At 39.6% G+C, this 23,789-nt stretch overlaps 1 protein-coding gene across 8 annotated transcripts in view; it reads left to right on the top strand.

Annotated features, from left to right (window-relative positions):
* LTBP1 (latent transforming growth factor beta binding protein 1) overlaps positions 1-23,789 on the top strand; it is a 427,484-nt gene that overhangs the window by 225,484 nt on the left and 178,211 nt on the right. For all 8 annotated transcript variants that reach the window (XM_059943619.1, XM_059943615.1, XM_059943620.1 and 5 more), the window contains 2 exons: positions 18,553-18,655; positions 22,676-22,747. In XM_059943619.1, the coding sequence (XP_059799602.1) occupies positions 18,553-18,655; positions 22,676-22,747 (175 nt within the window). The remainder of the gene's footprint in view (positions 1-18,552; positions 18,656-22,675; positions 22,748-23,789) is intronic.

The raw sequence follows: 23,789 nt of genomic DNA, 5'->3' as shown, positions 1-23,789 counted from the left end.
GTATCTGTGTTATCCCTTATGTGGGAAGGAGAACTGAGTCATCCAGGCTGGGTCAACAGTGGGTTCAGGTGTGTATGTGGCTTTCTTCTCTTCCCCATTTCCCCAGGCCACATGCTCTTGGGGTCGGGGCCCTCCCGGGTGAACTTGGCCTTCTTGCAGAGGGGCTGCTGGACAATGATGAGGGAAGGCAGGGCCAGAGCCACCAGACATCTGCCTTCTCCAGGAGCAGAGAGCCCTGGGAGGGGGGGGTGTGCTGATTGCATTTACTGAAGTTTGGCCTCCTTCAGGTGGAATAAGTCATAAACACCAGGCACTTCCTATGCCATCTGGGGTTTACTTCAGTATCCTACTCAAATAGTCCTTTGGCATAATCTAAGAAATATTTAACTGACTGTTAGGGAGTCTGGTTGTCCCCAGCAGCCATGAAATGGCCATCCTTGCCAAACCTTACCTGTGTCAACAGCAGAGGGTGTCACTGAAGGTGTCACATGCATCGCAGTGATAGGTCTTGGACTTCTGCAGTGTCGATTGGTCTTTCCAACTGCCTCTGCCAGATGGACTTTGTGCAGGGGCCCTCTTCCTTGGAGTTGAAAAGATCAATAAAGACAGGGATAAGATCCAAAGGGGAAACACACTGCACATGAAAGAGAACATGTCTCCATGTCACTGGGCTTCTGCCAGTGGCGGGAAGAACCGCTGGTTTTACTTGGATTGAGAATGTAGGACTGAGACATTAGGATAATCAAAATATAGATTCTTAGAACTGAAGTAGAGTACTTAGGAGAATGGGTGATGACCCAGACGTTTCCCTTCCTACTGCCTAATATCGAGTCTTTACCCAGGCCGATGTCTTCTGGGCATCAAAGAGGCTGTCAGCTTCAAGTGTTCACTTACCCTGACCTGTTTAATAGACAAGCAAGTTTATGTTTCTTCGGTCCGCTCAGATGTTTTTTATTTTATTTATGATAAAGGCAATAAAAATGACTTTATCATGACATGGAATATCAAATTTCTGTATTTTATACCTCTAGGGCTCACTAAAATAATATACCTATTAATTAGACTCCTGTTTTTTCAGAGGAGTAGGCATTGAAAATAATCATGGGGCAGTTCCGAGTGGATGCATGTTGTGTCACTTCTGATATTGACAAAGTGGCAAGATTTTGTGGTCATTACATTTGAAGATGACAGTTCTGAGCATGTTGGAAGTGGTTTTAAGAGCCCGTGACTTGAACTGATGGCTGGTTTAGGCTCTATACATTACAAAAATGTTTGAAGAGTCACAGCTGATATTTCTAGGATCTGATGTTGTTTCTTGGCTTTGTCTGCATGACCCCTTGGAATTGAGATTTGCTAAAATGAAGTGGAATCATCTGATTTGCTAAAAAACAAAACAAAAAAAACAACACAATTCTTCAGAACCTGACCCATAAAGTTGTAGTGAAAAAAGCAACATTACCCTTTGTTGAAAGATAAGAAAAGGATTCCCCAACTCTGCCCTGCACCTTCCCCCACAATGATGATAAATACTGTTTTTTTTTTCTCATCCTCATTCCATTTTTTCTCCTTTTGTATATAAAAGAATTTATATATGAAATTGGATATTGTTTCAACAAGATCTGTCTTTGAGACTGTGCATTTACTCTAGTGATACTGCTGTTGTGCAGTTTGGAAACTGGTTTTGAAGGAAGTGTTTCAGAACCAGTTAACAAGCTGCACATGAAAACTAGTCTTCGATTTTCTGCAGCTCACCCATTTAATGTATTCTCAATGAATCCGAAAGCTTCTGATGCTCAGTTCAGCCTCTCGTGAGCTGAATACCACCATTGAGGGCATTTAAAATAACATGTCTTCAGCCCTGAAGAGAATTCTGAAACCCGGACAGAGGAGTTCTAAATATTTTGAACAAAGACAGCAGTGCTTTCAAGATGACGCTTTGGAGAGGACTGGCTTAGAGTGTGCAGGCTTTGATGGAGTTGAGAAAATGGTCTGACGGCTCTGTGGCTTTGGGGCAGGCATCTTAGTAAGGCCGTGTATTTTTATAAAATAGTTGATAGAGAACATTCACATGTATGGCCTTACCTGACCTTCAAAACAACCTCATAACAAGGAAAAGTAGGTATTCTTGTCTCCCATTTACTTAAGTGAAACTTGAGGCTCAGAGAGGTAAGGGGACTAGCTTGTGTTGGTATTTCCAAGATAATAGCTCTTTTTCCATTTTGGCAAACTCACCATATCTCTGGCCCTTGGTTTCTTTATTTTTCAAATAACTGGTTTGGCTGAGAAGACTACCAAGGCCTCTTTTAGTCATGCAGTCCTCTGACTGTGATGATTTTGATGTCTGTCTTCTTTTCCACAATCTTAGACACCACTGATACTCACATATGCACAGGATCTGTGGACAAAGCAAACTGTACAAACCTCGAATACAGTCAATACCTAGAAAGATCTTTCAAATCCACCCCGACTTGAGAGACTCGAGTGTTGGCTCCTCTAAAAAGCATTTCAATCCTTCAATGCACATTGCTCTCTCCTCCCGACCTTTTACTGCATGTAGAATCCAATCAGATCATTTTGAATTTAGTTGTCTTAAAGTTGATGATTTTGTGCCTCTCTTCTCTTCCCCACAAGCTTGTGCTTTGCATGAGGACAGGGCCACTTACAGACTGAGCTCACTTACTGGGCACAGGTGAGTCGTCAGTAAATATATTAGTATTAGTCAGTGTAGGCTAGGTTTTGCTGCAGTAATAAACATTACAAAAGCTTACACTTTGTTTGTTTTAAATTTATTATTTATTTATTATTTATTTTTGGCTGTGTTGGGTCTTCGTTTCTGTGCGAGGGCTTTCTCTAGTTGCAGCAAGCGGGGGCCACTCTTCATCGCGGTGCGCATGCCTCTCACTATCGCGGCCTCTCTTGTTGCGGAGCACAGGCTCCAGACGCGCAGGCTCAGTAGTTGTGGCTCACGGGCCTAGTTGCTCCGTGGCATGTGGGATCTTCCCAGACCAGGGCTCGAACCTGTGTTTCTGCATCGGCAGGCAGATTCTCAACCACTGCGCCACCAGGGAAGCCCAGCTTACACTTTGTATGCACTGTATGTCTAACAGGTGAGCAGGGGGCTCTGTGCTACACATCTCTCAGGGACTCAGGCTGATTGTGGTCTCCACCATGTCACTGCTGTGCAATATGGAATACATGACCTCTCAATTCTGACAACAAGAGAAGTCTTAACCCCCAATGTGACTGTAATTGGAGATAGTCTGTAAGGAAGTAATTAAGATTAAATAAAGTCATAAGGGTGGGGCCCTGATACAATAGGATTAGTGTTCTTGTAATAAGAGACACCAGAGAGCTCCCTCTCTTCGTCATGTGAGGACATAGCAAGATGGCAGCCTCCTATAAGCCAGGAAGAGAGTCCTCACCAGAACTGGCCATGCTAGCACCTTGATTTTGGTTTTTGACACTCCAGAACTGGGAGAGAAAATAAATGTCTGTTGTTGAAGCCACCCAGTCTCTGGAGTTTCGTAATGGCAGTCCAAGCTGACTAACAGAGTAAGGGACCAGAACATGTGGGGAAGCAGGTGGTTCTTTGGTGAGCAGTAAATATTCCCGCCACAAGTGGCAGAGCAGTGGTCAAGACAGACATGGTTCCCTGCTCACAGGGAATTAAAGAAACTTATTAATATGGCTTGTGGCATTCAGTTTTTCTATACTACTTGTGACCAAACCACAGGTAATTATTAGTTTTGAGTTCTGTGTACTTGGATGAGATACCGAAAAACTGAAAGCTTAACCAAGTGAGGCACGTGTTACAGCTGACATAGTGTTATGAGGCCCCAAATGGGTTTTTGTTCCTTTCAGTATCTCTACGTAAACAAAAATGAAACTGACGAGCAATGAAGCTTCATAGAAAGAATTTCTCTGAATACAGTTCTAGAAATAAGCATTGGGGAGAATAGGCCTTATGTTCATCATTTGGGAGTGATCTGATTGCTGTAGTAATAACCATGCCATACCTACATGCCTGTCTTTATTTCCTCCCTCATCCTGAGTCTAACTTTATAAAGGAAATATCCTTGGTAATGGAAGTTTGGATACATTTCATGTTTGTACCATCTAGTACTAGGATTTATGATGTTATTTGTGTTTTGCTGCAAGGAAAGGCTAGCGGGAATTATGATGTTGGGATATAATCATGAAAAAACATAATTCTTTTTGCAATTTAAGAATAGCAAGACACATACATCATAGCCTGCTAGACTAGACTGTTGAAATACTCAAATCATTGTAGAGGTGGAGAAAATAGGCAGCCCAAATTTGATCGTTTATTTAGAAAAGATGTCAAGTAGAATCATACGTTTCATGCTTAAGAATTTTTTCTCCTTTTATGTTACTTTAAAACCATTTTTGCCTTAGTGTAACTTTAAAAATACTGTTTCATAAAACTAAAGTAGTTGTCTGGAATTCCTTGAAGCCCATGGTTTGGCTTCAGCAGGCTTTAAACAAATACACTGTCAGAAATCAATGTGGATACATTTCCAACAGTTAATGCCCTAGTCACAGTAGATACTTTGTAAAATCAATACCCTGAAATATCAGAGGATTATGGTTGTATCAGATACACCACATGCCTAACATTGTTTTAATTACTCTAATAAAAGAAAGCTGGGTGGACTTTAAAAAAAAAAAACAAAAACAACAAAAAAAATCTTGCCTGTAAAGAATGTTCTGCTCAAGCCAAAGCAAATTTTTTACAAGTTCTTTTAGAAAATCTGGAAGTATTTAAGCGTTTTCCTCTTCTTCTTATGAGACAATGCCTGTTACTCTGCCAGTGCTCCATCGTACAATATTCTCCTTTATGACAACAGGCCTTTAGAACAAGTTGATCAAATATGTTGCTATAGTTGCGTTAGTGATAGGGTTCAGAGATTTGGACCCTTTTTCTCATTGGCACATAGACATGAACATATTTAATGTTCTGGTACATGGACGCTGAAGAGTTCTCATGAGGGTTTCTAGTTTGATTTGGAGCCATAGTTGGTCCACAGGCTGGAGGAGGACTGTTTTGCTCGGAAGATGGGCAGAAGTCATTTTGCCAAAGTGGAAATGTGTTTATATCACAGCGAAAAGATTAATAGAAACAAAGAGGCCCTGTGACAGAAGTTTGGATTAATTGTTACATTACATACAGGGAGAACTTTTCCCATGAGGGTCCTCATTCTGGTTTTTATGAGAAATCCCAGATTTTCAAAAAATGGGATTCACATTCCTCAGTCAGATTCATAGAACTGAGGGTGTAGCTTCTGTTTGCCAGAATACCTCGAGGCTTTGTGCCAGAACATTGGAATAAGGTGCTTCTGGGTGGAGGTAGAGGTGAGCATGGCAGTTGCACACTTGGAATAATTTATGGGACACCTGTGCAGAGTGGGTTGATCAACCATAATGTGACTTTAAAATGAGTCATTGCTCAAGGCATGGAAAATCTGTATCTCCATGACTGTCTTGAATAATTTCTGATATTTTGCCTATTGGTAATCATCTATTCATTATAATTCTTATAATTTAGAGAGGAGCCATTTAAAAGCCATGACTGTTTTTAGAAAGAGCTGCCTTTTTTTTGTGAGTACTGACTAGCAGGAAAGGGAGAGGGTATGAAGCAGGGTCCAGAAGAGGAGGCCCATTCTGGTTATCACTGATCAAGTTGGTCCCGGTCAGGGTATGATGTTAGGACTAGGAAGCATGTGGCAGCAGGGAATCTAGTGTATCAACCTGGCAGGCAGGGAACATTTAAGGAACATGGAGCTTCACAGGTTACCCTCATCCCTGCACTAGAGTCTTCATAAAATCATAGAATCTAGGCGCATCAATGAATATTTGCAATTAGTCTATCCTTAAAATTTGATTGGTGAGGAAGCTAAAGTCCAGAGAGAAATAAATTTGCTTCACGTCTTGTTTTGAGTTTATGGTAGGTAAGGGCCAAGACTGAGGCTTTCTGCTTCCTACTCCAATATTGTTTCTACTGTTCCATCCAGGCTCTTAGGTCATTTTTCCTGGGTGTGGAGGATTCACAATAAACCATTGCTGTCTGTATAAGTCAGCTTGGGCTGCCATAAAAAATACTATAGACTGGGTGCTGAAACAACCAAAATTTATTCTCATAGTTCTGGAGATTGGAAGTCTAAGATCAAGATGTTGAGAGATTCAGTTCCTGGTCGGGCTCTCTTCCTGGTTTGTAGAGGGCCACCTTGTCACTGTCTTCAGATGGCAGAGAGAGAAAGGGCTCTGGTCTGTCTTCCTCTCCTTATAAGGACACTAATCCTATCACAAGGGCCCCACCCTCATGACCTCATCTAAACCTAATTACCTCCCAAAGGCCTTACCTCCTAATATCATCCTGTTAGGGGTTAGATGTGAATTTGCATGGAGGGGCACACCAACATTCAGTCCATAATACTAGCTGAACATGAAAAAACAGATACATTCCCTGGGACATGTTTTAGGGAGTTCCATGTTCTGCAGTGTCTTGTGATTGCACTATGGGTGCTTGGGAGTAGATGCAGAGTAGGCTTCACTATTTTGGCTTCATGGTCTTGGTCCTCTGGCACCAAGACATGGCATATGACAAGAAGGATCTTGATGTCCCCAAAGTGAAATCATCTGCTGCTTGAACATTGATATTAACTGGTTGACTTATTGTGATACCATGTTGTCCTTATTGAGTAGAATAAAAATGAAATCCAGATAATCACAAACTCTCCACAGCATTTACTCCCGGACCATTTTCTACTGGTTAGAGCACTTTTGTGAAAACCTGAACATTTTTAGCAAAATCTTAAGAATATCGTGTTTCTTCTTAAATATCTAGAGCTAACTATTTTTTTTTTTTTTTTTTTTAAATACAGCTCTTCTCTGTAAGTTGAATCTGGGACACTATATTATATTGAGTAACTATTAGATTACTTGGTCATTTGTTAAATAAGCCTGGACTTTTAAATGACGGACCCAGAGGAAGGGCTCTAATATTGACTGTGAGCCATGCATGTCTGGACATGTGGCTATCTCACGTAGAATCTGCCTCTATGTATTGTCTAAGTTTTGAGAGCTCTGTGAAAATGGACATTTTTAGTTCCATTTTATAGAGAAAATAGGCAGAGAGAGGTTGAGAGTTTTGCCCATGGCCATGTAGGTGATGATGGGTAAAGTGAGGATTTGGACCCACGTTGGTCTAACTTCAAAGACTATGCTCTTGTCATTTATTCGGTTATGGGTCATCTTTACACTGCTTTTCACTGGGCCCACAGGGGATAGAATTGTGTGGGAAGGTCAATTTCACAGTCATAAAGCACTAATTCTGCCAAACATGGAGATGCCTGGGAGTTTGTTTTGTGTTGGGACCTCTCTTACTGGGACAGCATTCGTTGGGAAAGAGATCATTTATGGTGAACTTAAAAGCCCCATTCTGCTAGTCATGTGAGGAGAGTATAGCTAACGGGCCTTTAATAATTATCCAATTTTGTATTTTGGTCCTCTATTACTGATCATGTTGACCTTAAATATAATTTCTTCCCTTTTTCCCCCCATGAATGATGTACTCTATCCCGATAATTCTTACTTACTTTTGAGGGGAAGTACTAGATGTAGAATACTATACTTTTATAAAAACGTACTCTTTTCTTCCTCTTCTTCCTCCTCTTTATCAATATTTCCATGTTTGCCACACTGCTTCAAAGATGTCAAATATCTCACTGGAAGCAATCCAGAACTTGTGGGAAAAGGAATGGTGACCTTTCCTTTTCTCTGTCTCCTGATTAATTTTGATATCCAACTACAGATTGACTCCCAAATTGGGAGAATTCTCCATGGCTTAGCTCCACCTCATTCTCTGACTTTCCCCACCGGCTTGCTGTTCCTTTGCATTTGGCCTGCCTTCCTCTGTCCTTCCCCCACCCCCGCCCTGGGGTCCCTTCCAGTTGTATTAGGTATTGGGCTTAGTTAAAGCTGCTCCATCCCTTTGGAATCTCTCTCCCCAGTCCAGCCGTTGAGTCACTGCCTTGTTTCAGTTCTTGCCTAAACACAGCTCTGCATACTCTTGCAAGAAAGAGTTGCAATGCATCAGCCTCTCTTCTTTCATGTTTTACTTTAGTGCAATCTCTAGGAGCATTTTAAAAATCTGTATTCCTTTAACATTTTAGGTTCTGTTTATTTGTTTCTTTGGTTCTAGCGCCTTAATCTCTTTGAGAAAATGTTCTTTTTTCAAACTCAAAGTATTTTATACTTCAATGTATAATGGTTCCTGATAACAAAATAAAGTGAGCTACATACAAGTGATAAGGATAATTTGTAAGAGTATTTCAGTATTAACATTTTTAAATGTCTTAAGTAGTTGGTCCTTGACATGGTGGCCATCTTCATGAAGTGACCCTTCTACTACTGAAATATCTGAACCCTTTTAAGGAATGTATCCTGAGAGCCTAACAAATTGGCCAGCACTGTACCACTTGATAGGTTGCACCCACACAAGATATAAACTGAGGAGGACGGTGCAGATCCAGCCCATGCTCTGCTTAGCAAACACTATGTCCTGGTGCAGAACACACCCCAAAAGATCACCTTCTTTTAGTCCCTGCACAGGGGCTGATGGGGTAAGGTCAACCATGCTTGGACATGCATCATTTAGTCTCACCACAATCCTTTGAAGTTGGGATTACTGTCCCATTGTCTCAGGACTGGTCAGGAGAGGCTGGATAATCTGTGGAACATCTCATCAGAGAGAGCTGGGGTTTAGATCCAGGTATAATGATTCCAATCCAGTACTCCTTCCTTTCCCCAAGGCTAAATCTTCCTTGGAGAAGATCCACTCGCCCAGTGTAGCAAACGTTCTTGAAATGAGGATATTATTATAGGTACCAGTAATCTTAAGGTGTGAAATTTGAATCTCTTGAAACCACACTCCAATGTTTATCACAGTCTCTTCAAGCAATTGTTCATCTCTGAAGCAACTCCAGTGGTGAGTTTTTAATTGACAAAAAATATAAGCCATGATAAGTTGAAAACTTATCATTCCAGCTCATTTATTTATAGAGAGATCTAAAACCAGTTGTCCTCACAGCTTTATTTTGAATATCAGGAAAGTGGTATGGTGTTTTAAAACTGAGGATTTGCAAGGTAAGTTTTGCAGATAAGTCTGCAGATAAGTGTTCTCAATCAGGTCAAGATTTAGAAGAGTACAGTATCTTGCAGTCTGTTAATTCTTAACAATGTTTAACAAAGGCTTTTACACCATTGCTTGCAATAATTTTTTGTTGTAAAAGTCAAACCATGAACATTCATGGAGTAATTGTAATGATTTTTAAATAGTCTTACCTTCTGATATATAGTGCTAATACAGGTATGCAGATAGGAAAGGTCGAGTTATTTTCATGCACCCAATCTTCTAAGAATCATGGTGATTAGGGCTGGGAGTAGCTCTATTTGTTTTTCCCTCTTCTATCTAGTTTGCATAAGTCCTCACCTGTCAGGCTGGGGTGAGCATCTCTGGTGATGTTGATTTGAGGGATGAGGTGTGAGACGCAGGAGATGGGTAGGAATGCCTCTGCCCAGACACAGTCCTGTAGAGACGTGAGAGCAACAGAAGTACTTGGGGTTTCTCTAGTGTGTAGTAATTTGCATTTCCTAAATCAAGTAATGCAACCTGTCAGTGTATATTGAGCATGGAACCCTAGACCTGGCAGAAACCCTAAGAGTCATCTACTTCATACCCTGAGCATTCCTGAGAGATGGTCCTCCAGCCTCCATTCCCAGGGAAGATGTTGACCTCTTCCATTGTTGAGGATTATTAACTGTTGAAAAGGTCTCCTGCTTAATGAGTTGAATCCTTTCTTCCTGTGATTTGCAGCCTTTAGTCCTGCTAATACCTTCACCATGCAGCTAACTTCAAACAACAAGTTCGTTTAACATATCTGAACTCTGCCACCTGTCTTATTATCTCTACTTTCTTCAGTTGATACTCACAGGACCTGGTTGCCAGAACCTTCCTTGTTCTGTTTGGATACCTCTAGGTGGGTCATACATTTGCTGAACCCTAGAAGGGACATGTGGGGTTAGAGTGTCCCCTATCTGCATCCAGAGGTTGTGGGAACTTTTTGAGGAGCTTTGTCACATTGATCGATGGACAGGATAGATTCTTCTTTCTGACTTGAAATAACTAAATATTGGGTTATAAAGTTAGCACATTTCTCCTGGATTTCTAATGAGATATGCCTTGAAATGAGAGACAGGCTCTCTCTGAAAATGTGGTGAGTGATTCACATAGGAGAAATTCATTTGTATTTATTTTGTTTGTTTTGTTTTGTTTTTAAAATTTTTGAATTTTATTTTATTTTATTATACAGCAAGTTCTTATTAGTCATCAATTTTATACACATCAGTGTATACATATCAATCCCAATCTCCCAATTCACCACACGACCACCAACCCCCCCACTGCTTTCCCCCCTTGGTGTCCATACGTTTGTGCTCTACATCTGTGTCTCAATTTCTGCCCTGCAAACCAGTTCAACTGTACCATTTTTCTAGGTTCCACATATATGCGTTAATATACGATATTGGTTTTTCTTTTTCTGACTTACTTCACTCTGTATGACAGTCTCTAGATGCATCCACGTCTCTACAAATGACCCAATTTCATTCCTTTTTATGGCTGAGTAATATTCCATTGTATATATGTGCCACATCTTCTTTATCCATTCACCTGTCGACAGGCATTTAGGTTGCTTCCATGACCTGGCTATTGTAAATAGTGCTGCAATGAACATTGGGGTGCATGTATCTTTTTGAATTACGGTTTTCTCTGGGTATATGCTCAGTAGTGGGATTGCTGGATCATATGGTAATTCTATTTTTAGTTTTTTAAGGAACCTCCATACTGTTCTCCATAGTGGCTGTATCAGTTTACATTCACACCAACAGCGCAAGAGGGTTCCCTTTTCTCCATACCTTCTCCAGCATTTGTTGTTTGTAGATTTTCTGAAGAAGCCCATTCTAACTGGTGTGAGGTGATACCTCATTGTAGTTTTGATTTGCATATCTCTAATAATTAGTGATGTTGAGAAGCTTTTCATGTGCTTCTTAGCCATCTGTATGTCTTCTTTGGAGAAATGTCTATTTAGGTCCTCTGCCCATTTTTGGATTGGCTTGTTTGTTTCTTTAATATTGAGCTGGATGAGCTGTTTATATATTTTGGAGATTAATCCTTTGTCCATTGATTCATCTGCAAATATTTTCTTGCATTCTGAGGGTTGTCTTTTCGTCTCATTTATGGTTTCCTTTGCTGTGCAAAAGCTTTTAAGTTTCATTAGGTCCCATTTGTTTATTTTTGTTTTTATTTCCATTACTCTAGGAGGTGTTTCAAAAAATATCTTGCTGTGATTTATGTCAAAGAGTGTTCTACCTATGTTTTCCTCTAGGAGTTTTATAGTGTCCGGTCTTACATTTAGGTCTCTAATCCATTTTGAGTTTATTTTTGTGTATGGTGTTAGGGAGTGTTCTAATTTCATTCTTTTACATGTAGCTCTCCAGTTTTCCCAGCACCCCTTATTGAAGAGACTGTCTTTTCTCCATTGTACATCCTTGCCTCCTTTGTCATAGATTAGTTGACCATAGGTGCATGGGTTTACCTCTGGGCTTTCTATCTTGTTCCATTGATCTATATTTCTGTTTTTGCACCTGTACCGTATTGTCTTGATTACTGTAGCTTTGTAGTATAGTCCGAAGTCAGGGAGTCTGATTCCTCCAACTCCATTTTTTCCCCTCAAGACTGCTTTGGCTATTCGGGGTCTTTTGTGTCTCCATACAAATTTTAAGATGATTTGTTCTAGTTCCGTAAAAAATGCCACTGGTAATTTGATAGAGATTGCATTGAATCTGTAGATTGCTTTGGGTAGTATAGTGATTTTCACAATGTTGATTCTTCCAATCCAAGAACATGGTATATCTCTCCATCTGTTGGTATCATCTTTAATTTCTTTCATCAGTGTCTTATAGTTTTCTGCATACAGGTCTTTTGTCTCCCTAGGAAGGTTTATTTCTAGGTATTTTATTCTTTTTGTTGCAATGGTAAATGGGAGCGTTTCCTTAATTTCTCTTTCAGATTTTTCATCATTACTGTATAGGAATACAAGAGATTTCTATGCATTAATTTTGTATCCTGCAACTTAACCAAATTCATTGATTAGCTCTAGTAGTTTTCTGGTGGCATCTTTAGGATTCTCTATGTATAGTATCATGTCATCTGCAAACAGTGACAGCTTTACTTCTTTTCCAATTTGTATTCCTTTTATTTCTTTTTATTCTCTGATTGCTGTGGCTAGGACTTCCAAAACTATGTTGAATAATAGCAGTGAGAGTGGACATCCCTGTCTTGTTCCTGATCTTAGAGGAAATGCTTTCAGTTTTTCACCATTGAGAATGATGTTTGCTGTGGGTTTGTCGTATGTGGCCTTTATTATGTTGAGGTAGGTTCCCTCTATGCCCACTTTCTGGAGAGTTTTTATCAGAAATGGGTGTTGAATTTTGTCAAAAGCCTTTTCTGCATCTATTGAGATGATCATATGGTTTTTCTTCTTCAATTTGTTAATATGGTGTATTACATGGATTGATTTGCGTATATTGAAGAATCCTTGCATCCCTGGGATAAATCCCACTTGATCATGGTGTATGATCCTTTTAATGTGTTGTTGGATTCTGTTTGCTAGTATTTTGTTGAGGATTTTTGCATCTATATTCATCAGTGATGTTGGTCTGTAATTTTCTTTTTTTGTAGTGTCTTTGTCTGGTTTTGGTATCAGGGTGATGGTGGCCTCATAGAATGAGTTTGGGAGTGTTCCTTCCTCTGCAATTTTTTGGAAGAGTTTGAGAAGGATGGGTGTTAGCTCTTCTCTAAATGTTTGATAGAATTCACCTGTGAAGCCATCTGGTCCTTTTGTTTGTTGGAAGATTTTTAATCACAGTTTCAATTTCATTATTTGTGATTGGTCTGTTCATATGTTCTATTTCTTCCTGGTTCAGTCTTGGAAGGCTATACCTTTCTTAGAATTTGTCCATTTCTTCCAGGTTGTCCATTTTATTGGCATAGAGTTGCTGGTAGTAGTCTCTTAGGATGCTTTGTATTTCTGCAGTGTCAGTTGTTACTTCTCCTTTTTCATTTCTAATTCTATTGATTTGAGTCTTCTCCCTTTTTTTCTTGATGAGTCTGGCTAATGGTTTATCAATTTTGTTTATCTTCTCAAAGAACCAGCTTTCAGTTTTATTGATCTTTGCTATTGTTTTCTTTGTTTCTATTTCATTTATTTCTGCTGTGATCTTTATGATTTCTTTCCTTCTGCTAACTTTGGGTTTTGTTTGTTCTTCTTTCTCTAGTTCCTTTAGGTGTAAGGTTAGATTGTTTATTTGAGATTTTGCATGTTTCTTGAGGTAGGCTTGTATAGCTATAAACTTCCCTCTTAGAATAGCTTTTGCTGCATCCCATAGGTTTTGGATCGTCGTGTTTTCATTGTCATTTGTCTCTAGGTATTTTTTGATTTCCTCTTTGATTTCTTCAGTGACCTCTTGGTTATTTAGTAACGTAGTGTTTAGCCTCCATGTGTTTGTGTTTTTTACGTTTTTTCCCCTGTAATTCATTTCTAATCTCATAGCATTGTGGTCAGAAAAGATGCTTGATATGATTTCAGAGTTCTTCACTTTACTGAGGCTTGATTTATGACCCAAGATGTGATCTATCCTGGAGAATGTTCCGTGCGCACTTGAGAAGAAAGTGTAATCTGCTGTTTTTGGATGGGATGTCCTATAAATATCAATGAAATCTATCTGGTCTATTGTGTCATTTAAAGCTTCTGTTTCCTTATTTATTTTCATTTTGGATGATCTGTCCATTGGTGTAAGTGAGGTGTTAAAGTCCCCCACTATTATTGTGTTACTGTCGATTTCCTCTTTTATAGCTGTTAGCAGTTGCCTTATGTGTATTGAGGTGCTCCTATGCTGGGTGCATATATATTTATAATTGTTATATCTTGTTCTTGGATTGATCCCTTGATCATTATGTAGTGTCCTTCCTTGTCTCTTGTAACATTCTTTATTTTAAAGTCTATTTTATCTGATATGAGTATTGCTACTCCAGCTTTCTTTTGATTTCCATTTGCATGGAATATCTTTTTCCATCCCCTCACTTTCAGTCTGTATGTGTCCCTAGGTCTGAAGTGGGTCTCTTGTAGACAGCATATATATGGGTCTTGTTTTTGTATCCATTCAGCAAGCCTGTGTCTTTTGGTTGGAACATTTAATCCATTCACGTTTAAGGTAATTATCAATATGTATGTTCCTATGACCATTTTCTTAATTGTTTCGGGTTTGTTTTTGTAGGTCCTTTTCTTCTTTTGTGTTTCCCACTTAGAGAAGTTCCTTTAGCATTTGTTGTAGAGCTGGTTTGGTGGTGCTGAATTCTCTTAGCTTTTGCTTGTCTGTAAAGCTTTTGATTTCTCCATCAAATATGAATGAGATCCTTGCTGGGTAGAGTAATCTTGGTTGTAGGTTCTTCCCTTTCATCACTTTAAGTATATCATGCTACTCCCTTCTGGCTTGAAGAGTTTCTGCTGAGAAATCAGCTGTTAACCTAGTGGGATTTCCCTTGTATGTTATTTGTCATTTTTCCCTTGCTGGTTTCAATAATTTTTCTTTGTCTTTAATTTTTGCCAATTGGCCTACTATATGTCTCGGTGTGTTTCTCCTTGGGTTTATCCTGTATGGAACTCGCTGCGCTTCCCGGACTTGGGTGGCTATTTCCTTTCCCATGTTAGGGAAGTTTTCGACTATAATCTCTGCAGATATTTTCTCTGGTCCTTTCTCTCTCTCTTCTCCTTCTGGGACTCCTATAATGCGAATGTTGTTGCGTTTAATGTTGTCCCAGAGGTCTCTTAGGCTGTCTTCATTTCTTTTCATTCTTTTTTCTTTATTCTGTTCCGCAGCAGTGAATTCCACCATTCTGTCTTCCAGGTCACTTATCCGTTCTTCTGTCTCAGTTATTCTGCTATTGATTTCTTCTAGTGTAGTTTTCATTTCAGTTATTGTATTGTTCATCTCTGTTTGTTTGTTCTTTAATTCTTCTAGGTCTCTGTTACACATTTCTTGCATCTTCTCGATCTTTGCCTCCATTCTTATTCCGAGGTCCTGGATCATCTTCAGTATCATTATTCTGAATTCTTTTTCTGGAAGGTTGCCTATCTCCACTTCATTTAGTTGTTTTTCTGGGGTTTTATCTTGTTCCTTCATCTGGTACATAGCCCTCTGCCTTTTCATCTTGTCTGTCTTTCTCTGAATGTGGTTTTTGTTTCACAGGCTGCAGGATTGTAGTTCTTCTTGCTTCTGCTGTCTGCCCTCTCTCGTTTGTATTTTTAAGTTGTAAAAATCACTTTAATCTGGGAATAAAAATGTGGTTCAGTAGAGTCAGCCTGTGTCCATGTGATAATGTCTCATGGAGAAGTAGAACCTTCCATTCTGAGATCATCCCGGATTCTAACATCCTTTTCAATGTGATTGTCTCCAGTGTGGCCTTTTGGTGTGGAGGGGAGATTCTTCCTCTACCTTCTTTTACTCTTGATGCTTCCTACATCCAGGTAAGACCTAGTGGTGCTGAGTAGTCTCTTGTGTGAGAGCCCTCATCTGGCCACAAAGATGTCTCAGGTGGAGTTTTTAGCTACACGTTGAAGTCTCTGCATCGTTAAATAACTAAAGGAGCGTACATGAATCCTTGTGCCTTGTTACAAGCCTGGTTTCATCCCTTGCAGTCTGTCCTCATACTGTGCACACCCAGTTTTGAGAAGAACACACAGTGTCGTGGTACCACCTACGCTGCCATTTATTTAATCGATTTGGATGGCTTGTGCTGCTCTTGGTGGTGGACCCACAAAACAAAGCCATGGGATAAAGCGGCCTGAATCCTGTAATGAAAACCTTGTACCTTTTTTGAGCCCTGGTCGGGAGAAATGATTTATTTTTGCCCTCCCAAGTGAAACATTCTAGGAATCCAAGGTGAAAATTGGACTTTAACTGCTACTAAAATTTAGAGCATATAAAATCAGCAAGTGTTAAGAGTTTTGCTTGATGAAGGGAAGAACCTAGAGAGTCTGTGACAAGAATGGACTACATGTGATGTGCACTGGTGTCTTATGTTAATCTGACTGATAAGACTGGAAATAAACCATAAGCAAACTTTGTCAGTGGACTGCAACAGTGGAGACCTCTGTGTTCTTAACATAATCATTTTGTTTCCAGTCTTATGCCTGGAGCACTGTTCTTTCTTCCGTGCTTCATATTTCAGATTTAAGCCTTCTGTGATTAAGCTAAAGGAATCTGGGAACTACCTCAATCCAGCCAGTATGTGCTCTTCTTCCCTCAGGTTCTCCATTTTGTACAAGTGTTCACACTCCCTTCCCGTTTTCCCCCCTCCCCTCCTCCTGCTTATCATACGCTATTTTTGGAGAGCATACAACATCCTGTTGAAATCATTAAAAACCACAAAAACCTAAGGAATTCAAAGCTATGATGTAACAAAAACTTCATTAGCTGAGCTGAGCCTTCTCTGGTTTTGTTTTACAATTGGGACATGTAGTTACTTAGAGCCTCGTTGGTAATGCTGCATGGGTGGACCTGGTGGGAAAGCAGTGCTGTCCCTGGAGGCCTGCCAGGTGACTGGTGTCTACTCACTGCTGCCCTTCTTCGAGTCACCACCTGCCCCAGCTTTTTGTCCCTGAGTTCTGCTTGCTAGCCTGGGCGAGTTTGCTAATTTCCATGGTTTTTCCCAGAACCACTGCTTGCTTGAATGGATGGCAACTAGTTTGTTTGTTTCCTAGTTCCTCCTTTCTTCCTTCCACATTTATTGAGCGTTTATTTGCAATGTGTACTGTGTATTGGGATATAAATAAGATACATCTGTGTTTAATTAAAATGCACAGTGGAAGCAGTGGAATTGTGTAGAAAGTGCCCTGGAGTAGAAGGGATGGTTGGAGGGACTTGCTGAAATTGAGGAGACAGGAGGCTTCGTGGTGAGGGTTCTGCAGGGCTGGGGATTACGGGATAAAGAAAGTTTCTCCAGGCAAAAGAAGAAGGAAGGGCGTTCCAGAGAGGAGAAATGACTTTTGGAAAGACAGTTTGTACAGAAGATAAGGAGTCCTTTGGTGTGCCTGGAGAATGGATGTAGAGAGGTAGAAGGGGACAGAGAGAAAGATTGTCTAAGGTGAGAACAGGAAGGTCCCATGTATCATGCTAGGGAGGTTGCAGTCTTCAGACAGTGGAGAGTCGCTGAAGGTTTTCAATCAGAGTGATGTGATCAGACTTGTCTTTGGAAAGATGACTCTGGAAACCATTTGGAGAATCTTACAGAGACTGAGGCACAGGAAGGCAGAGGGACCCCTTAGATCTGGGGCGTGGGCTTAGCCTGCACAATAGGGATGAGGAGTCAGGTGGCCCTTCCTGCACAGCTGGCCTCCAAATCCGTACACAGAGCAGAATCTGTTGCCCTAGAGCCTTCCCAACCCCACTGAGTTGGTCTAACTTTAGGATCCTGCCTCTCAGCCTCTTCTGACCTTGGTTGACCAAAAGATGAGATGGATCTTCACATCTGTCAACTCGTGTTGCTCAGGTGGCCTCTACGCCTGGCTTTTCTGCCTGCTGGCCTGACTTAAACCTGCCAGCACCTTCCTAGCTTGGCTGACTTCCCTGGGTCAGGCTGCTTGGATGCCTGGAGACTTTGTCTTGTCCAGAGCTGATCTGGCTCAGCCTGTGATCATATCCTGTCCCTGCCCAGCCCTTGGTGTTACAGGAGGACCAATGGCCTCTTTAGGCGGGATCTGTGCCACATTCTCAAGGTCTCTGTACACGCCTCACCCTTACAGCTCTGTTCCCTGAGTGTCCACGGCAGAGATTTCAACAGACAATTAAAACTCAAATTTAAAAAGTTTATCTTTTATTAATTTTTTAAAAATTTTAAAATTAATTTTTTAATCGGAGTATAGTTGATTTACAATGTTGTGTTAGTTTCTGCTGTACAGCAAAGTGAGTCAGTTATACATATATCCACTCTCTTTTAGATTCTGTTTCCATATAGATCATTACAGAGTATTGAATAGAGTTCCCTGTACTATACAGTAGGTTCTTATTAGTTATCTATAAAAAGTTTATCTTTTAAGTTTTGAGGTTCTTACTAAGGAAAAAATGGCATTGGAAAGTTAAGTTTTATAAAGTGCTCTGACCAGTGACAGGTTTTCTGAAGACTCTAAAAATGCCAAGGAGCTCTTGGAAATATGCATGTTTACTTGAGTGCGGTATTGATTGTGTGCTGGTGTTTTGTTCTGAGGTTTTAGAGGTCTCCCCGCCACCCCCCCACCCCGGTTCTGTGTCAGTAACAAGAACTGTTTTATAATGTGGCTGTGAAGCACAGCAGTGCTCTGGAGCTGGGCGTCCTGCATTCAATTAACCTTTGTATTTCACACCTCATCATTGCAGTGTGGCAAAGCGCTTCCTGGCCTTTCAAAGCAGGAGGACTGCTGTGGAACCGTGGGTACCTCCTGGGGCTTTCATAAATGCCAGAAATGCCCCAAGAAGCCGTGTAAGTGACGTTTCATCATTCCTTTGCAGGTTAATGTAGCGTATCTGTTTCCTTATGATTACGGTTTTAATGGTGAGGCAACATTAGACTTCAAAGAAATTGCATTGAATTGTAGAACGTAGTGTGATAATTTGCATTTCCAGAAACCTTGCAAGTCTGAGAAAGCTTTCACATGGATTCTGTTTTTTAATAAACACAGTTATCAGTTGCCTTGTCCAGCTGGATTACTTATTTTTTAAAAAAAAGTCTTTAGACAGGGGATGTGCTATAAGTAGGCTCTATTTTCTGAGGTGAAAGAAAAATAAGATCTCTTTTAAAACGATAATTAAATGTTCCAAACCCGATAAAAAGTCAGAGCAGTTGCTATTTCTTAAATTACATTCCTTAAATGAAATTTTTATTAATATCCACGACTTCTCTTGTAGTTTTTATTACACTATAGGTTTTCAAATTTCACTGAAAGGAAAGGCTAAAATGGAGAAACGAATGATTGCTGATTTGTGAAAGAGAAACAATCACTAGGACACAGTGCTTTTCTCCTTTTCCTCTTAGTTGCTACTGTTAAACTATCACATTTTCATGACATGAATCTCTACTGACACCCACACGCATTTAGTCTGTAAAATTTGTTGTTCAGAACCTGTTGAAGTGAATAAATCCAGATGTACATCTTTCTATTACTTTTTTCACAATTTTTCTAATACTTTTCAGAAAGCCAGAGGTAACTTGTTTTAAGTTGAGCTTTTTTCCTCTTATTCGTCGTGTTTTTGCCAAGAAAGCAAGTGATGTTTTTCTCTTCATCATCTTTTGCTTTGTGTTATTGAAGATTTTTATAGGTTTTTTTAATACTTTATGCTGCAAGGAATTTCTCATTGGCTTCAATTGGATAAGTTTTATTTACCCTTCTTTAAACGTCTGTTGATTTGATTGATATTCTCAACTGCCTTTTAAACTTGTTCAATCTAGAATCTGCCATTTTAGAATCACTGCTCCATAGGTCTGTCTTACATACTGTTCTTCCATCACCATCATAATTTGTTTTAAATAATTGTCTCTCTTCCTTGTCTTTCAGACTTAAACGTTCTCTAAATGTTTTGATGTCTAAGTTAATTTCACTTATTTTCTTGATAATTGCTCCTATCTTCCTTTAGAGGAATAATGTTTGGAAACACCTACTAAAGTTTCTGATAATTAATGAATTCTTCATATGGGGGGGAAAAAAAACACATAAATAACGACATTCAGTACCGAGACATTGTCCCCAGTGGACTTTCTCTGAGTTTCAGTAATGATTAGCAACGTGAATTTCCAGCAAGTGGGTTGAGTGCGATGGTCCTGCCTCACTGAAAGATACATCTGCCTAAAATTATTGTGGCAACCTGACTGAAGGGACATCTAGGGGACATTTGGTATGATTTCAAGAGCATGGAGTTTAGAGTTAGGTAGACCTGAGTTTGACTCCAGCTCTGTCATTTGCTGTGGAGTCTTATGGATCATGAAACGAGTCTATATTTAAAATGTTGAAGAAGCATTGCCTTTTTAAAAATGTCCTCCCTTCATTTTTGGGTAAGTTTTCTTCAGGAATATTGTGAAGGGTGATATGTTTCCCACTGCTAAGTCTCAGGGCTGAGGAAAGAGAAGTCCAATTCTTACAGCTTGGTTTTGGGGCTGCATTTATGTTCACTAATACTTTTTCCATTTTATCTCGTATTTTTCTTTTCCATTTCTCCCCTTCTCTGTGTATCTTTTGCTTATTTAGCTTTTTCTCTTTCCTCTTATTTCCAAATCCCAGCGTTGCAAGACAGGGACAGAAGTTAAGAGTAAAGGGAATCATACTGTTGTGTTTTTCTGTTTTGCTTTGTTTTTTAATCCCTAACTCCCGACTTTCTATCATTTTCTATCTAGAATTTTATCATCTAGGGATAAATTCACTGCTTTATATGGTTTTATATCTTAATATGATAATTTAAGTAGAACGTGAAAGTACAAAGTTGCTATCACTTTTAACTAAATACTGATTAAAATAAGGTCATATATGGGCTCGCCTAATGTATAAATTGAAGACATTGATTCTGTTTCATGAAGAGCAACGCAGATTATGAATGAAGTAAACTATTAACATCTTGACATTTACTCCTTTTGTGCCGTCCTACGATGTGACTCACTCCCAAGAAACATACTCAGGGTCACATTCTTCCTGTGTCATTTAACAAACGTGCCTTCGTTGGTACTAATCTAAATCATACTCTTTTTGGAAGAGAGCAGACTTTCCTTGGCTTTAGACTCTAGGGTTCTGTGTTCCATGCCTTTTTTTTTTTTTTTTTCCCACTCGAAGTAGTTCAAAATTCAGTTTTCAGGTGGCTTTTATTTAATGTTTTGAAGTTTTTGTTTAGCCACATACAGAAGGACCTTTCATTGTTGATCAGTTCTTACTGTGAAAACGTAATTTTAAATCTGCAAATAATTTCATTAGAGAGTCTGTACTCTATTAAAAATGTACTTGGTATGAACAAGTCGCTTGTCCTTTAAACATTTTTAGAAGAAAATTAGCATCAAATTCTAAATGGAATAAGAATTTAAGATCATCTGGTCCAGCTCTTTCTGCCTTGAGGTAGATGACTGTTAATTTTTAAACAAGATATGATCTCTCTTTTGCCTTTGAACAATTCACGGACAGAGATTGCACAGTCTCTGTAGGTAACCTGCTACAGGGTGTCCTTGTTATATGGGATAAGACTGGACATGTGGCCAAGAGGCTGAATGGGCGACTCCCTCTGTATCAACCTCTTTTTTCTTTTAACCCACTATTCCAAGATTCCTCACTTTAACCACTTTCCAGCAGGAGAAATACGGCAAAGAAAGGAAGTAATAGAGGACATGAATGCCACTAGTAAATACTCACGCTGTTCACTAGTGGTGAGAATAAAGAGCATGTGTTAGGGGCAAAATAATTTTATTTTTCAAAACAAAATTTCCATTTTACTTGCAGCTTTCTTTATTTTACTCTTTGTTCAGTTCTTCGAAGTGGTTTGACCATTCATCCTATTTTGATGACAGCCCGTCTTCTGTTACTCATCTTAATAAAATAACACCTTATTGCAGGAAACAATGATATCTGGGCTTATTTTTGTCAGGCATTGCAGTAAACATTTTGCATAAATTATCTCTAAACTCCACAACAACCCTGACCTGCTCAGTAGATGGGAATACTCCCATTGTACAGAATTCCATTTGAAACCCAGGAAGCTTGTCTTCCAAGGTGGCAGAGCCAAGATTTGAACCTAGGTCAGCTTGGTCCCAGAACTTATGCCAGAAAGGTTCTCAGGTATCACGTTAGGATGTCAGAATTTCAGTGACTAGGATTTTGTTGATAAATTGGTGACCGCAACATTTGTATTGTTGAGTTTCCTGAGATGATGAACCATTCAACTGATCAGAGCAGCCCTTCACCTATCCCAGCTTCCTCTCCTCACCTTCTGTTCTTCCCAGCTTCATGGTATAAAGAATCAGCTCATCACTGGAATATGTGAGCCTGTTAATGAGGCGAGCATATAATTTATTGTCTAAACTGGGACACTTTTAAGAGTGAAATGGAGTGGTATTGATGAACTTTGCTGGAGCAAAGGTATCACCAAGGGTTGTCCGAGGCAGACCAGGATGTATAGTCACCCTCTCTGAATTTATAAGAAAATTCAACTGCCTGTAGTTAATCATTGGGGAGGAATTGATTTTTTTTTTTTTTGGTAATAAATAATCACTAATTGGAAGAAAATATAGAACAGTCTTATGATTCTTTGAACTAACATAATCAAGATTGACAACTAATTGAGATTTATGTCTGTTGCAAAATATGAGGTATACTGAAAAACAAGGAAAATGTGAAAGAAATGCATATACCTTGGGTTGGTATCTTAGAAATAAGATCACTGATGCTTTATATGGCTTTGGTTATCACATATAGTAGTTTAGGGTTGTAAGAATTTAAACTAAGCATGTAACATAACTGTTTCTTTTTTATAGCTTATCATGGATATAATCAAATGATGGAATGTCTACAAGGTTATAAACGGGTTAACAACACCTTTTGTCAAGGTAAGATTAACTGACTTCATTGGTGTATGAGCTCAACAGTTGTTTGGCTTCTGAGAAACCTGAGTTGTTTTGCCATGTTTTGTTCATTAGCCCAGCATGTGAAGGTTACACAGAGAACCACCTCTTGCTCACTCTGTTTAGGAAATAGAAGTTTAGTGTGTGGTTGCTAGAATTACTTCACTACCATTTAAACTTTATGGAACTTTTCCCCCTTCTATCTATTTGTGATGAAATCCACGAGAGATGGGATTACATTATGGAGCACGCTGTGGGCTCCACGCTGGTCACCTCCTGTCCACACGTGGGTGTGTGTGCATGTGAGCGCATACGTGTGCCTAGAAGGACTACTTCTTTACTGACACACGATTGGGCAGCAGAGTTCCCTTTTTTCTTTCATCAGACTATTTCTGGCTACCTTGAAGTATTCAGGTATTAAATATCAGAGCAAACACATATTTCTTAGTCAATAGGGTAAAACTATGTAGTTAAATGTGAAATGCCTTGAGTGCTTTTTTTTTTTTAACGTCTTTATTGGAGTATAATTGCTTTACAATGGTGTATTAGTTTCTGCTTTATAACAAAGTGAATCAGCTATACATATACACATATCCCCATATCTCCTCCCTCTTGCGTCTCCTTCCCACCGTCCCTATCCCACCCCTCTAGGTGGTCACAAAGCACCGAGCTGATCTCCCTGTGCTATGCGGCTGCTTCCCACTAGCTATCTGTTTTACAGTTGGTAGTGTATATATCTCCATGCCACTCTCTCACTTCGTCCCAGCTTACCCTTCCCCCTCCCTGTGTCCTTAAGTCCATTCTCTACGTCTGCATCTTTATTCCTGTACTGCCCCTAGGTTCTTTAGAACCATTTGGTTTTTTTTTAGATTCCGTATATATGTGTTAGCATACGGTATTTGTTTTTCTGTTTCTGACTTGCTTCACTCTGTATGACAGACTCTAGGTCCATCCAACTCACTACAAATAACTCAATTTCGTTTCTTTTTATGGCTGAGTAATATTCCATTGTATATATGTGCCACAT

This window comes from Balaenoptera ricei, chromosome 13 (genome assembly GCF_028023285.1).
Source record: "Balaenoptera ricei isolate mBalRic1 chromosome 13, mBalRic1.hap2, whole genome shotgun sequence".
In the NCBI taxonomy this organism is placed as follows: domain Eukaryota; kingdom Metazoa; phylum Chordata; class Mammalia; order Artiodactyla; family Balaenopteridae; genus Balaenoptera; species Balaenoptera ricei.
This window is presented reverse-complemented; position numbering and strand designations above follow the sequence as displayed.